This window comes from Aethalodelphis obliquidens, unplaced genomic scaffold, assembly GCF_003676395.1.
Source record: "Aethalodelphis obliquidens isolate GAN/ISIS:26980383/991018 unplaced genomic scaffold, ASM367639v1 scaffold9, whole genome shotgun sequence".
Lineage (NCBI taxonomy): Eukaryota > Metazoa > Chordata > Mammalia > Artiodactyla > Delphinidae > Aethalodelphis > Aethalodelphis obliquidens.
Window position 1 is genome coordinate 41085201 of NW_020837953.1, and position 13809 is coordinate 41099009.

General features: G+C 58.4%; 1 protein-coding gene across 1 annotated transcript in view; it reads right to left on the reverse strand.

Moving 5' to 3' along the window:
- Positions 1-694: 694 nt before the first annotated feature.
- The window catches only part of EFHD2 (EF-hand domain family member D2), a 15771-nt gene continuing 2656 nt past the window's right edge, over positions 695-13809 (reverse strand). Inside the window, exons 2-4 of the mRNA XM_027110099.1 lie at positions 3405-3552; positions 2071-2205; positions 695-1034 (exon numbers count right to left, since the gene is read on the reverse strand). Of these exons, the coding sequence (XP_026965900.1) occupies positions 903-1034; positions 2071-2205; positions 3405-3552 (415 nt within the window). The 3' untranslated portion in view covers positions 695-902. The remainder of the gene's footprint in view (positions 1035-2070; positions 2206-3404; positions 3553-13809) is intronic.

Genomic DNA, 13809 nt, shown 5'->3' on the forward strand with positions numbered 1-13809 from the left:
GGAGAATGGAGACGTGCTGGTTTCCTTCCCTATGAAGGGGCCAATCCCTCCTCCCCACCCTCTTCTCTCCAGAGACCCTCAGGCTGTTCAGGGCCAGGGAAAGCGGGGGGGTGGAGGGGACCAGGGACTGGTGTTTCTGCCCTCAGAGCCTTCCCTGCCCACAATCCGTGGCATGGCCGGCAGAGTGTGGGCCCTTGAGGTAGATTGGCACAGCTGCCCCCTCACCCTGCCTGGCTGGGCCCCAGAGAGCTGGGGTCTCCTTGCCAGCATGGGGTGCCAGGGGCCTGGGTCCCTTCGCCAAGATAGAAGCCCCCCCCTTGATTCCAGCAGAGAGAGGAGGCAGGGCCAGAGGAACAGGTACTGGTGATGGGGAGCCCGGGTGCCACCCATCAGCTCTATGGGGCCGGCCACGATTCTTGCCACCTGTCGCTCCCCCAGTCAGGGGGGGGCGCTCGAGGGCCCCAGGGGCAGTGCAGCCTGTGGGTTAAGGGCAGGTGGTCTCTGCGGGGGTAGAGGAGGAGGTGGAAAGGGAGAGGCACAGGGAGGAGTGTGTGTGCAGGCAGCCTACCGGCAGGGAGCGCCCTAGAGCCAGAAGCAGGAGCGGCTGCAGCAGGCAGTGGGCGGCCAGGAGGCGAGAGGTGCAGGACTGGCCAGGGAGGGCTGGGCCAGGCCGGGAGGCGGCTGGTGTCAGGGCCTCAGGGACAGCGGCAGGGAGCGGGGAGGGGCCGGGCCGCTCTGGGAGACCCCTCAGCCGGCTTGTTCACAGACACGTGTAGCTTTTTAGCATGGTCCCTTCAGACAGAGCCAAGGATCAGGCTTGGCCTGCGGTCTGCCGGCCCTCGCCACCCTCGCCCGCGGGACTGGGCGCCGGGGCCGGGGCCAGGCGGTGCGGCGCAGCCTCGCTACTTGAAGGTGGACTGCAGCTCCTTGAAGGCGGCCTTCCGCTGCTTCATCTCCTCCGCCTGCTTCTTCCTCTCCTCCTGCTCTGCCTTGATCTCCTCCTCGAAGCGGCTGGACACGTTCATGGCCTGGACCTGGGGTGGGGTCGGGGGGGAAATGGCTCAGGGCCGGAGGGGCTCTCTCCGGGGTCTCTTCTGGTTCCGCTGTCCCCCTCCCCTATGCACACACAGCTCTGCCTCCCACTAGCCTGGTCCTGGGCCAGGTACTTCAGTCACCTCTCTGAGCCTCACTGCTTCCACTTACAGCCTGGCGCTCAGTAACTCCGACCTCATGGATACGTTGGGAGGATTGAAAGAGAGAAGACATATTCAGTAGCTGCTGCAGAGCACGGGTCCTAGAAATGTGAGCTTCCGAAGCTGCTATTCTTATCCTGTCCCCTGTCCTGGGAAGCCCAGATGCACACCTGGTCCCACTGATGAACCCGGAAACATCCCACCAACCCTAGAAGCCCAGAGGGAGGTGGGAGGAGGCCTTCAGAAGGAATGTTCTTAGCTAACATGGGGAGGGGGAGAAGCAAGAACAGGCAGGGGCCCCGGGGCCCGGGGAGGGCAGGATCCAGGAACCATACTTGTCCCCTGCATCTGAGCGTGTGCTGAAAGGGGAGGGTACTGTGCACCGCGGTGGCCTCTGGGGCCCATCATACTCCCTCCCGGCTGGGGCTGGCGGGGCTAGTGTCTCCCAGAGGCCCCGGGAGCCAGTGCTGTGTTTCTGGGCCTGCTTCCTGTCTCCCGGGCCCACTCTTTAAGGCCCAGTCCTTTGCGGGTAGTGGCTCCGGGTACAAGGCTGGGGCAGCTCAAAGGGGCCCCTGTCACCTCTTCAAGAGTACACACTCCTCCCTCACCCACCTCTGGGGCAGGGAGAGAAAGAGAAGCTGGAAAGGATCACAGGCTGGACGGGAGGGGACAGAAGCCAGGAGCGCCGTGGGCCCTGACCAACCCAGGAGGGGTGTCAGCTCCCCACCTCCTGTCTGCGGTCTCAGCAGGGACAGGAAGGGGACGTGCTGACCCTTGAGCTAACTCAGGGCCCTGGAGTACCCCGGCCACACCTGTCCTCACGTGGGGGTCAGGGCAACCCCAGCCTGGGTTCCACACCTCCTCCCATATTCCTTACCTTAGCCTCAAAGAAGCTCTTGGCCCCCTTGACGCCCTCGGTGGACACATCGATCTCGGAGAGGCGGGCCAGCACGTGCAGCCCGCTGTCTTCCTGCAGCTCCCCAGCCGCTGCCTTGCGGAAAATCAGGAGGAACTGCAGCAGGGAGAACAGAACACTGATGCTGTCAGGGAGATAGGGAAAGGGGCCAGAGCCTGTCCACACCCGGGGCCAGTTGCAGGCCTCCCCGGAAAGGAGGTACTCACAGGCCTGGGAGCTGGAGGTCCGGGCTCTCCATCCTCCATGCTCTGTGTCCTGCACAGGCTGTCGCGTCCCTCCCTCTCTGGGCCTTGGTTTGCCCATCTGTACGATGGGAGGCTAGGTGACCTGTCTCCTGCCCCCCCCACCCCCAGGACTGGGGCTACTGCAGGCTGCTCTGCCCATGCTCAGCTCCCGTTAAAAGCCTCAACCTACCTCTTACCTTTGTTTCCCCTGTTCCCCAAACCAATCCGCTCTAACTTCCATTTACTGAGTCCTAAAGGTACATGGCTCTGCCCATTTTACAGAGCAAGGAAGGCTCAGGGGCAAGAAAAAACCTGCCCCAATCTCAGCACCAGAAAGCGATGGAGGCAGGATTTGAACCCGGGTCCGGACTCCAACCCATCATCGTGTGCTGCTCGCACCTTCCTCCCTGGACTCGGCTCCCCCAGGCGCCCCCCTCCCCCTTCTCTCGCCCTGCCTCTTCCGTGCTTCCTGCCAGTTCCGAGGCCCGGCCTGAGCCTTGACTCTCCAGAGGCCACCTCTGGCCTTTAACCCTATGCTGCCTGGGGACCAGTGCCCTTGCTCTCTGGCCTTGAGCCTCTGCTTCCTCCTCCAGCAAACACGCTCGTTCGTGGCTCCTGTCTCAGAGTGAGGCCTAAGTGAGATTCGGAGTGTGAGGTCACCCAGCTCAGCGCCCGGCTCCTCTCGGACCCGCAGTGCATGTCCCTCCCCCATCTGTCCCCTCTTCTCCTGAAGCACAGCATCCTGTTATTTCCTCTCTGAGCATCTCCCCCTCTACACGCCAGGACCCCCGGAGCACAGGGCCTTTCTCTGTACTGCCACAGCCCACACGGGGTCAGGTATACAGAAGTCACTCCAGCAGTGCTCACTGCGTGAAGGAACGCACGTGCCTCTGTCTCACTTAGGCATCTCAGAATCTCCCCAGGTACCTGCTCTAGGATCCGCTGACACCTCACTCAGCCAACCATCAGCCACTCAACAGTGGCCGTTCACGGACAAAGTCGCTCAATGACAAAGAGGGGTTAGTTTCTCCCCACCCGCCGGTGTTGCCCCCCACGGGGAGTGGGGCTCACCTCTCGGAAGCTGAGCTTGCTGTCAAAGTCCTCATCCACCTCCTTGATCATGTTTTTCAGGCCCAGGTGGGTCTGGGGGGCTCCAAGTTTCTCCATCATAAGCTTTAGCTCCATCAGGTCAATGAAGCCATCCCGGCCGGCATCGTACCTGTGAGCACAAAGAGAGAGGCCTAAGGACATCCTGCCACCTCATACCTGACCAGAGTGGTCATAAGCCAGAGTACAAGGAGCCTGGGGGCTCAAAAGGTGCCTCCCACCAACACGTCATCTTATCACAGCTGGAGAGGACCTCGGCCCAGGTGGACTCCCGATTCGAGGCCCAGCTACTGCTTGGTTACCTCTGATGATGGGGAGCTCACCACGTGACCTGGCAGCCTCCTACATGTTGAACAGTGCTAACTTTTGGCCAAATTTACCTGCTACACAAGGCAGTGGAAACCACAGCCCCTCTCTACTGAATGAGATGTGAACAAGCAGGGAGGGAGAATTTACAATACCATGGGGGTGAGGATTGTGACGGGAGGCCCTGAAGTTAGAACTCACTGAGCATCTCCAGGTACCTCCACAGGCACTCGAGGGACATCTTGGCTCCATCTCTCCCCCTCTCCCTGTTCCCACGCAGGAGGAAGCAGAAGGTACCACATGTCTCAGGGTAGGGCCAGAGGTCACAGGAGGGAGGGGCCACTGCTAGTTTTCTGGAAGGTGGCCTGGGGTGTGTTCTGGGAACAAGTTGTGCAGGGTGCCTGCAGTGAGCGGCAGGGATCCAGCTGGGTGGCTGGAAAGGCCTGGAACAGTGATTACGTGATGACCGTGCCTCTGTCCTGCACATTTCAGGTCTCTTTTTTCTACCACAACAGCCTGGCAGAGAGAGGGACAGGGTGAGGGGCAGAGTCTAAACGTCTCGCTCGACTGGCTTCCTTGTGGTAAGAGCTTGGGTCAGAGCTGGGCTCCAGGCCCGTGCCCTGGCTGGGGAGGTGCTGCCTGTGCCGGGAGCACACAGCATGGCAGATGTGGGTGCTGCTCCCGCCGCCCAGCCAGGCCTCTTATCAGAAGGCAAACCAAGCAACCGCCCTGCCTGTCTCCTGGTGGGCTGGGGAGAGTCATCTCAGCGCTGGTCACATGGGCCTTCTGAGCCTAAAGAAGCTTGTGCGGTCCCTGAGGCCTCAAGATGGCTGGGTGGCAGCGCTGGTGACAGCAATATGACATACAGGGGCTGAGTTCCAGAAACTTCCTGGAGACTTGGAGTTCCTACACAAACACACATCTCATTCCTGTGGCCTCTACAGGGCTTCCCAATTCCCTTCACCCATCTCTAATTACACATAAGCTTCACATGACTGTGGACATCTGACAGCAACCACTTTTTGAAATCTATCTTTGTGCTGGGAAATTTCCATACTTTATTTTACTTAATCTTCATAATAACCTTCTTTTATAATGGAAGCTCAGAGAGGTTAAGTGGCCTGCCCAAGGTCACACAGCAGTGAAGGAAGGGGCTGGGCTTCTACCCCACGTCAGTAGGGCTCATAAACCTGCACATTTGCTGGGCCCCACCCCCCCACCCCCTACCACTCATGTCCTGGGGTTGCCAGCAGGACAGAGACATCTGCCTGGAGCGCTGAGCAGAGCATTTGTGCAAGGGGTAAAAATAGTTCACGAGCAAGTGAGTCAGTGGTTGGAAGTGATGCAGCACCAGAAGATAGGTCTCTGGGAACCCTGCAGGGAACACGGGGTCCTGAGGCCTTTTTCCCCACCACGGGGTGAAAGGGTCCGGGGTGAGAGCAGTGGCCACAGCCGAGGCGGAAGCAGATGCGAGAGGATGTGGTGGAGGGTTGTGGGACTCGGGAGGGTCAGGGAGGCCAACGATCCCGTGGTCCAGGCTCCGCTTAGAGCTGGAGGGGCCCTGTGGGGGACACGGTGGAGCCCCGCCCCCCTTCCATCTTTGGAGCCTGTTTGCCAGTGGTAAGGGGCTGGGTGGCTGCTGCATGAGCCTTAGTGACCGGTACTGGAGCAGCCCTGGAGCGTGGCCAGGTGAGGGAGTCAGTCTTTCCCGGGGCAAGTCACGTGGATGCCCCTCCTCAGCGTCCCTGTGGAAGACAAAGCCCCCGCCTCTTTCTGAACTCGGGCTCCAGTGATGACATGTCAGGGCTGGAGCAGACTGCTTGGGCTCCAGGAGACAAGGCAGAGAACCCCCGGTATGATGGTGACTCTTCCGTAAGGTCACTGCGAGGACTGGGTACGTTCACACGTGACAAGCACTTCACACAGCGCTGGCTCCAGAAACTGCAGCTACCAGCGCTATCACGAGACTTTGTTACTTTTATGAAGCTCCTACTATGTGCCAGGCATTTTTCTCTGCGCTCAGCAATCCTGGGGGGTCAGAGTTATGTCCCCATGTGACTGATTAGGGGACAGGGGCTGGAGAGGTTTGGGCACTGGCCAAGGGTTCAGACGCCCCTCCCTGTGATGCCCACACTCTACTCTCTCTACCGCCCCACCTGTCTCCCTTGAACCTCAGCTTTATTTACTGCTCAAGGGTTACTCCTGCAGCCCGCGGTGGCTCAGTTTCAGAGGAAGTGCAGATAAAGTGTCCAAACTTGGACAGAAACTTGGGCTCTGGATCTCGGTCTCTGGCAGCTCCCAGGCCTGGCTGGGCTGCAGCTCAAACCGCGGCGTGAACCGCTGCCTGTGTCAATCAAGCATCAATCAATGACTGCTTCCGGGCTCCTGCCCCCAGGGGGACAATGCAGGGGCTGGCCACACTGGAGGGGGTTGTTCCCACAAGGCCCCCGGGGGAGTGGACATCTACCATGTGCCCTGGGCTGTGACGTGGGTGGGCTCTGGGTCATTGGATCAGCCAGGTTCCTGGGTAAACCCTGGAGGTTTGTGCTCACAGCAGCTCTGCTGAGACTAACCCCAGCTCTGCCACCTGCTGGCTAGGTGACGCTGCTCAAGTCACATGACCCTATGAACCATTGACATCATGGAGATCAGACCCATCCCAGGCTTGCGGCAAGAGTTAAGAGATGATCCACCCAGGTTCTTAGCACAGAGGCTGGCCCACAATAAGTACTTAATCATTACACGCTAACTACAGTACTACTACTGCTAAATTATTATTATCGGTAACATCTACCTCTAGGATTTGAGATAAAGGAGATTGTGGATGTAAAATGCCTAGTACCTAGTATGTGCTTAAACCCTGCAATTTCTTTAGAATAGGGGCTGTTGAGAACTTTTTATGTGCCAGATACTAGTTAAGTACTTTGCACATATAATATAAAAATGGTGTTGATAGTGAGAATAATAATGGTAAAAAATACAATTTCTCCCTCAGGCACCAGTCCTGATGGTGCATGGCGGGGAGGAAATGCTTGTTGTAGACTGGCCTGGAGGCAGCGGGTGGACACGATGACCCAGAGGTCCCTCCAGCATCTTCTCTGAAGGTCCCACTACTTCCCTCCCCCACCCCCATTAGGCCTGATTCAAGGACCCCGCCACTTGGGGAGGTGAAGAGACAGCCGGACAGAATCTTTTGCTCTCTCGCTGGGCAGAGAGAGAGAGAAGCCTCGGTCCTGGATTACTCTCTTGTTCTTCCTCTGACAGGGAGGGAAGTGACAAAGGGGGAGACTGCCTCTGTGCCACCAGCAGGAGGACGACTGGCAACCCAGGAGAGAATGGTGTTCTAAGATGCTTGGAAACAGGCATCTATCCCTGACTGGGGAGAACCTCTCTTCCCTCAGCCCGCTCCCTGAGCCGCAGCTGAGGCTGCAGGTGGCTCAGAGGATCCAGGAAAAGAGCCCGTACCCAAGATCCGCCGGGATGCCTGGTCTACCCCCTTCATGTCATGTAGGGAACTTGGGGCCCAGAGTGGGTAGCAAGCAGCCCAGGGTCACACAGCTGGAGAAAAGCAAGATTCCCAAAGTTGTAAGCTTTCCTCCCTGCCTGCCTGCTTTCTTCTTGGGAAGGCGGTCCCATGGAGGGCCCCAGATTCTCAAGCCTGCAGGGCTGGGGGAGACTGGGCTGAGAGGAGAGGCTTGGGCCCTGCCTGGGAGGGCCAGTTCCATCTGGCAGGACTGACAACAAAGCTCCTGGGCTGGGAGCTGAGCACTTTTCTCCAGCACTGGAGGGAGGCGGCTGCACCTGGTGCTGTGCCCACATGCCTAACCACCACCCCTCTGAGCCTCCCCCTGAATAGCTCTCGACGGGGAGGGCTCAGCAGCTGCCGCCCCGGATGCTGGTGACGAAATCCCCTCCCATCCGCCCTTGCACGTGGAGCAGCGGCCACCACCCAGGCAGACTTTGCCCCTTTGGGCTGCAGGTCCCATCCGGCTGATGGCTCCTCCTCCCCCGGTTCTGATAACCCGGAGATACGGGGGTGAGAGCAGTGGCCGGCTCCTACAGCGTGCAGGGCTTGCCCTCATTTCATAACAATATTATCATTAGTGGCTGCTCTTGGCTGGGCACTTACTATGTGCCAGGCACTGTGCCAAGTGTTTCGTATCAGATCCTCACAGGAACCCCATGAAGCCGGCATAAATATCCCCATACTACAGACGAGGAGACTGAGGCTCAGGGAGAAAGTGACTGGGCCAAGACCATAGCTGACGAGGGCACACCTGGGATCAGAACCCTGACCTGATGAAAAACATGTGCTTTTAACTACTATGCTGCGTCTTGATGCCTACAGACCCTGCACCAAAGAAACTCAGGCTGGGAAGGATACTGGAGGCCACCTCATTTAGCCATTCATGAGGGTCAGATACACAGTGCAGTTTTCCTGCTTGGCATCTTGAATGCCTCTAAGGACGGGAAGCTCACTGCTTACCTAAAGCAGCACACTGTGGCTCTGGAACTATTAGAAACTTTCTCCTCACGCACGACCCTCCCCACCCACCAGCTGTGCTGTACAGTCTGAGAGCAGAGTGAGGAGTCATCACAGCTGCTGCACAAGGGGAGGGTGGGAACAGCTGATCTGGGAGCATAGGGGACCCCAATTCTCTCCCTTCTAGTTCCCATCCCAGGCCTTTGCTCATGGCCCCTCTGCCCATGGGGGTCCCAAGGAGGACAGACAGCTGGAGAGAGTGGTGTTTATGGACCGCTGAGCCCCCAGGCCCACCTGGCTTTGTTCTCAGCATTCACAGACCCGGTCTTCCTCCATCCTATCTGGGGAGGCCCCAGAGGCTCCTAGGCCTCTACTCTTTGACCTGCAAAATGGGAAGGCAGGTTGCTTGGGGCAGGAAAGTTCTGGACAACAGGGACATTTTGGCCTTGCTAGCTGTTACAGGCAGGTTGGCTTGGCCCGCCTCCCCGTGCAGGTGGACGCCCACAGGCTCGGTGATGACGGCCGGCAGTGCCCATCCGTTCCTGCACTCTCCCACCCCCAGACTGCCTGACTCATGGGGGGAAAGCCCAGCCTCTCACCACTTCCTCCAGTCCTATCTGCGGACTCTGACACTTGATCTGTTGCCCTGTGTCAGCCAAGGAGAGGGTGTGTGAGTGCATACGGGTGAGTGTGTGGCTGGGGGGTGCTCACGCCTCCTCCACGGCTTTCCGATAAGTCCAAGGATCAAGTGGGGGCCCCCAAGGCTGATGGCAATTGCTGGGCGCTGTCAGGACTTGGGGGCGTCCTAACCTCAAGTTCGAGCACCTAATGCTGAGCCCACCCTGGGAGGGCAGCTCACTCCACATGTAGTTTCAGCAGTGGGTCTCCCCCACCCCCGGCTCTCCCCTGTGCCGCCTCCTTCCTTGCCTGCCCCTAATAATAATAATTATTATAAAAGTGATTGCAAAGAACATTTACTGAATGTCTAATATAACCCAGTGTTTACTATTTAACTTAATCTTTCCTCTTGTTTTCCCCTCACTGCCCAGACTAAGTAACGTGGCAGGGAGACAGCTATGGTGGCCCAGTGCTTCTTAAACCTTAATGCGCACACCCGGTGAGGCTTGTTAAAATGCAGATTCTGGGCTTCCCTGGTGGCGCAGTGGTTGAGAGCCCACCTGCTGATGCAGGGGACACGGGTTCTTGCCCCGGTCCGGGAGGATCCCACATGCTGCGGAGTGGCTGGGCCCGTGAGCCATGGCCGCTGAGCCTGCGCGTCCGGAACCTGTGCTCCGCAACAGGAGAGGCCACAACAGTGAGAGGCCCGCGTACCGGGGCCGGGGGCGGGGGGGAGCAGATTCTGACCCAGTAGGTCTGGGGTGGAGCCTGAGCCTCTGAGCTTTCTAACAAGCTCCCGGCGGACACTGACGCTGCTCTCTTCAGGTCCCATGGGAGAAAGGGACGTGGGAGTCAGAAGGACCCTCGTTCAAATCCTGTCTCCACTCCTCAAGTCATGGAATCCTCTCTGAGACCCGGTCTTCTTATCTATGAAAGGGGTGACGATCATCTTCCAGGATGCCGAGACAGGATTAAACAAGAGGCAAAGTGCCTGCAATGGAGACGCCACAGCGGCCCTCTGTCTGCACACAGCTCAGGCGTCCCTGGGCCCGGATCCGTCAGGCTGCACCTTTCTGGCCCGGAACCCTCGCTTCTCTAGAGACCTTGAAAAGCAGAAGTCTGCCGAGGAGCAGGCTGCTGGGCAGTCAGAGGGAACTCGGCTGATGGAGGATGTGGGGACTGTCCCTGCTGAGGCCACAGGGCGACTCTGCTCCTGGCTGGGCTGGCCCTGCAGAAAGGGCCCCAGGCAGCAGGGCTGGGTCTCCTGTAGCCGAAGCCAGGCCCTGAACCCAGAGGCACAGAGGAGAGAAGGCAGGAAGGTGCAAACCAAAAGGGAACCGAAAGTCCCTGGGGGGACGGAAAGGAGAGGTGACTCAGAATCAGAAGGGAAGTAGGAGAGCAGAGGACAGGCCTGAGGCCAGGAAATCCTCCCTCCCCAGGGGTGTGGGGCTTCTCCCCAGAAAGGCAAGCTCCTGGCTGCTGCAGGGGGAAGGACCCAACCTCTGAACCCCCAGAGGACTCCCCCCCTTACCCCCTCACCCCCTCACCCCCCGCCTAGGCTCTGGGACTCCTCCTTTCCCATAAACGCAGCCCTCACTTGGCCTCGGGAGCTCCCAGTAGGCAGACCTGGTTCTAATCCTGGCCCTGCCACTTATTATAACCTTGAGCCTTGCTTTCCTCATCTGGCAAATGGGGATAATGACAGCACCCACCTCCCTGGGCTGGTGTGAGGATGAAGTTCAGTTCCTGAAATAACACACCAGGCTCAACTGGGCCTGGCGGTCCTCTTTAACAAGGAGAGGGTGTGGCGGCAGGGGGCTGGCTGTGGAGGGCCGGCGGCACGGCATCCCTCAGGAGAACTTCAGTCCTCGTCATAGAAATAAAGAAATGGAACCTGCCGTTTCCAGCCCGGTGGGCCCATCCTCTCTATCCCCCCAAAGACCCACCCCTCTATGCCACTGCTCTCCGTGAGACTTTAAGCTTCTTGAGGGCAGGAACTCTATTTTTCCCTTAATTCTCTGGACCTTGCACACAGAAACTTAATAAAATATGATCAAAGGAATGGACTTTAAGCTTTTCAAAATCATCGTCTATGTTTTTAATAGCCCACAGACCAGACACAATGGTGGGCTCTTCACAAAGGCTCAGGACTTTTTTTTTTTTGGCCGCACAGTCAGGCTTGTCGGTTCCCCAACCGGGGATTGAACGTGGGCCCTTGGCAGTGAAAGGGCGGTGTCCTAACCACTGGACCTCCAGGGAATTCCCCAGGACTTTTTAAAACTTAATCCTCAGGACTTTACCAGGCAGGTTCTTTAGCCCCAGGGGAAACAGGCGCTGAGAAGCAGAGCACCCTGTCCGGGCGGTGGCAGACGGGCGCTGGAGTCCTAGTTTTGTGTCATCCCAGGGCTGCTGTCTGCGCTGCCCTTTTTTCTGCCACCTGCCTTCCACGTAGTTAAGTGATCATGAATTCGGTTTCCCATTTTTGATATTTATCAAAGCCATATGTAGCCGTCAATGAAAATGTCGGTTCAGCAGGAGGGAAAGAAGGTTCTCATGCTGGGTCCCCGTCACTCCAGCCCAAAGCAAGAGGGTTCTTGCCAGTCTGGCAGGCCGGGCAGCTCCATGGGGGTAGGTAGAGTCAGCCAGTGGCTTCTGTGGAGGAATCTCCGTGCTAGGCGCCACCACCAGGGCTGGGGATGGTGGCGACAGGAACCTGGAAAGTACTTATTTTGTGCCGGGCACTTCGTCACAACCTTGCGAGGTGGGTTCTGTTATTCTCCCTGTTCCAGGGTGAGGAACCGGGGCTCAGAAGGGTTTACATGCCTTGCCCCAGGGCCCAAGGCTGGGATTCCAACCCAGGGCGGCTGACTCTAAAGGCCCTGCCCTTAACCACTGCACCAGACAGCCCTCCAGGAAGGACGAGGCGGTGGTGCTGCTGTGAGCTGCAGGAGCCTAGGGCGACACCAGGGAGGCGTAGCGGGTGGAGAGGAGGGGAGGGCAAGGTGGGAAGGAGAGAGGGAAGCCCCCCTCTTCTCTGACGCAAGGGGTCATGAGATGAAGTGGCTGGGGACGAGGCTGGGCAGGGCAGGGATCTAGGACATCTTCCTCGGATTCCACGGCGGGTTCAGAATTACATGGCTGCCTTCCTCTCTGGCAGGTCTCGGCTTACATCACCCCGCAGAGCCCCACGCAGGCTGTTGCCAGGCCAGAGGTGGCTGCCCTGAGGCCCTCTGGGTCCACACCACTGCCCCTTGCCTGGAGGGTTCCAGAGCAGCCCTGGATGGATGGGCAGACAGAGGAGGGCAGAGGGTCGGATTAGAGGTGAGGGGTGCAGCCTGAAGCTGCAAGAGGAGGAAGGACTGAGAGTCCAGGTGCCTCCAGGTGCCTGGCACCTTGCCAGAGCTCTGCGTGCATCACCTCCCCCCGTCCCACCTCAAGAAGCAGGGACCACGTTTCCCACTGTATAGATAAGGATGCTCTGGTTCAGCCACGGAAAATCTCCCCAGGAATGTCACTACACCTTCCTGGGCCTCAGTTTCCTCTTCTGTAAAATGGGGGAGAAGCATTGGTGACAACCCCGAAGGTCTCTCCCAGATGGAAACTACCAGCAGCGTGAGGTCAGCGATGACGGAAAGCCCATCTACCTTCCCTCTGCCCCCTCTCATCTCCCTCCATCTCCATCCTTAGGAAGTATCTGCTGATGATCACTGAATGGATGAACTGGAAGACCCTGGAAGGCAGTTCTGCCATCCGGGAGGGTTCCGGACGACTCAGAACTAAGGAAGTCATTGGTGAATCACCTTTGGGAATCATCAGATACATCATGCTCCTTTCACAGATGGGAAGACTGAGGCCCAGGGGGGGCAGGCAGACTAGGTAACTGAGTGGCAGAGCCAGGACAAAGCCCCACTTCCTAGCTCCTGGCCTCCAAGACAAGTACAGCTCCCAGCTCCCTCTGCCCTCTCCCATCTCCTGCACTCTGCTCTGGGGGATGGCTTCCCAGGGGGGCCAGGCTCCCCTTCCCTCTGCCATGGGAGCTGCAGATGAGGGTGGAAGTGTCCCAGCAGAGCCCTGGCTGTGATCCTTGGGCCCTGCTTGGACCCAGGAGGCTGCAGCACCTCTTGGACAGCAGAAGCAGAACGCGAGTTTTGTCTTCCATGAGAGCCCGTCTGTTGGCTGTTCACAGGCGGGACTCGGCTGGGCTGGGCTCGGCTGGCACAGTGAAGCCTTGTTTCCTTGAATACAAAATGTGCAGCCTTCCATCCACGCCAGGGCCCCCGGCGGGTGGTACTTCCTTCCCTAGAATCTCCCTGACCCTCTCCTGCCCCCCTCACCCCTGCCAGTACCTCATCAGGCAGTAGTGGTGCCAAGAGGGGGCTTCCAGGGGTTCAGCTCCCCTCAATTTTCAACAAAGTACCCCTCGCCAAACTAACAGCCAACAGCCTCTGTAAAAAGTGAGCTCGCGCTGCAAATGCAGCTTCACGACCATTCCCCTAGTCACGCGCCCCTTCCACCCAAGCTGCAGCCTCCCAGGTCCCTGCTCATTCAGCGTGTCTGGGTTCTCCAAACAGCTCCTTCTTGTTTTTGGCGGGCGTAGAGGGGATGAAGCCTAAGAGAATGACTCTGGTGGTGGGTCCACGTGGGAGAAACTCAGCCATGCACACGGAAGCGGGTGTTGGCGGGGTGTGTTTCCCCGCGTGGAGGCAGACGTCTGTGACGGGAAACCCAGGAGGGAAGAACATGGGTTTTGGAGTCACAGACCTGGGTTTAGATTATGACTCCATCATTTTTTGAGCTGTGTATTCTTGGCAAGTTACCTAACCGCTCTGTGCCCAGACTGTCCAACTGCGGCATGGTGGTGACGACAGTTCTATGTCATGGGGCTGCTGGGAGGAACGGAGAAGCTCCTTAGTCCTGCGGCACTGATGGTGGCCGCATTTGAATAATCTCCCTCCTACTTCA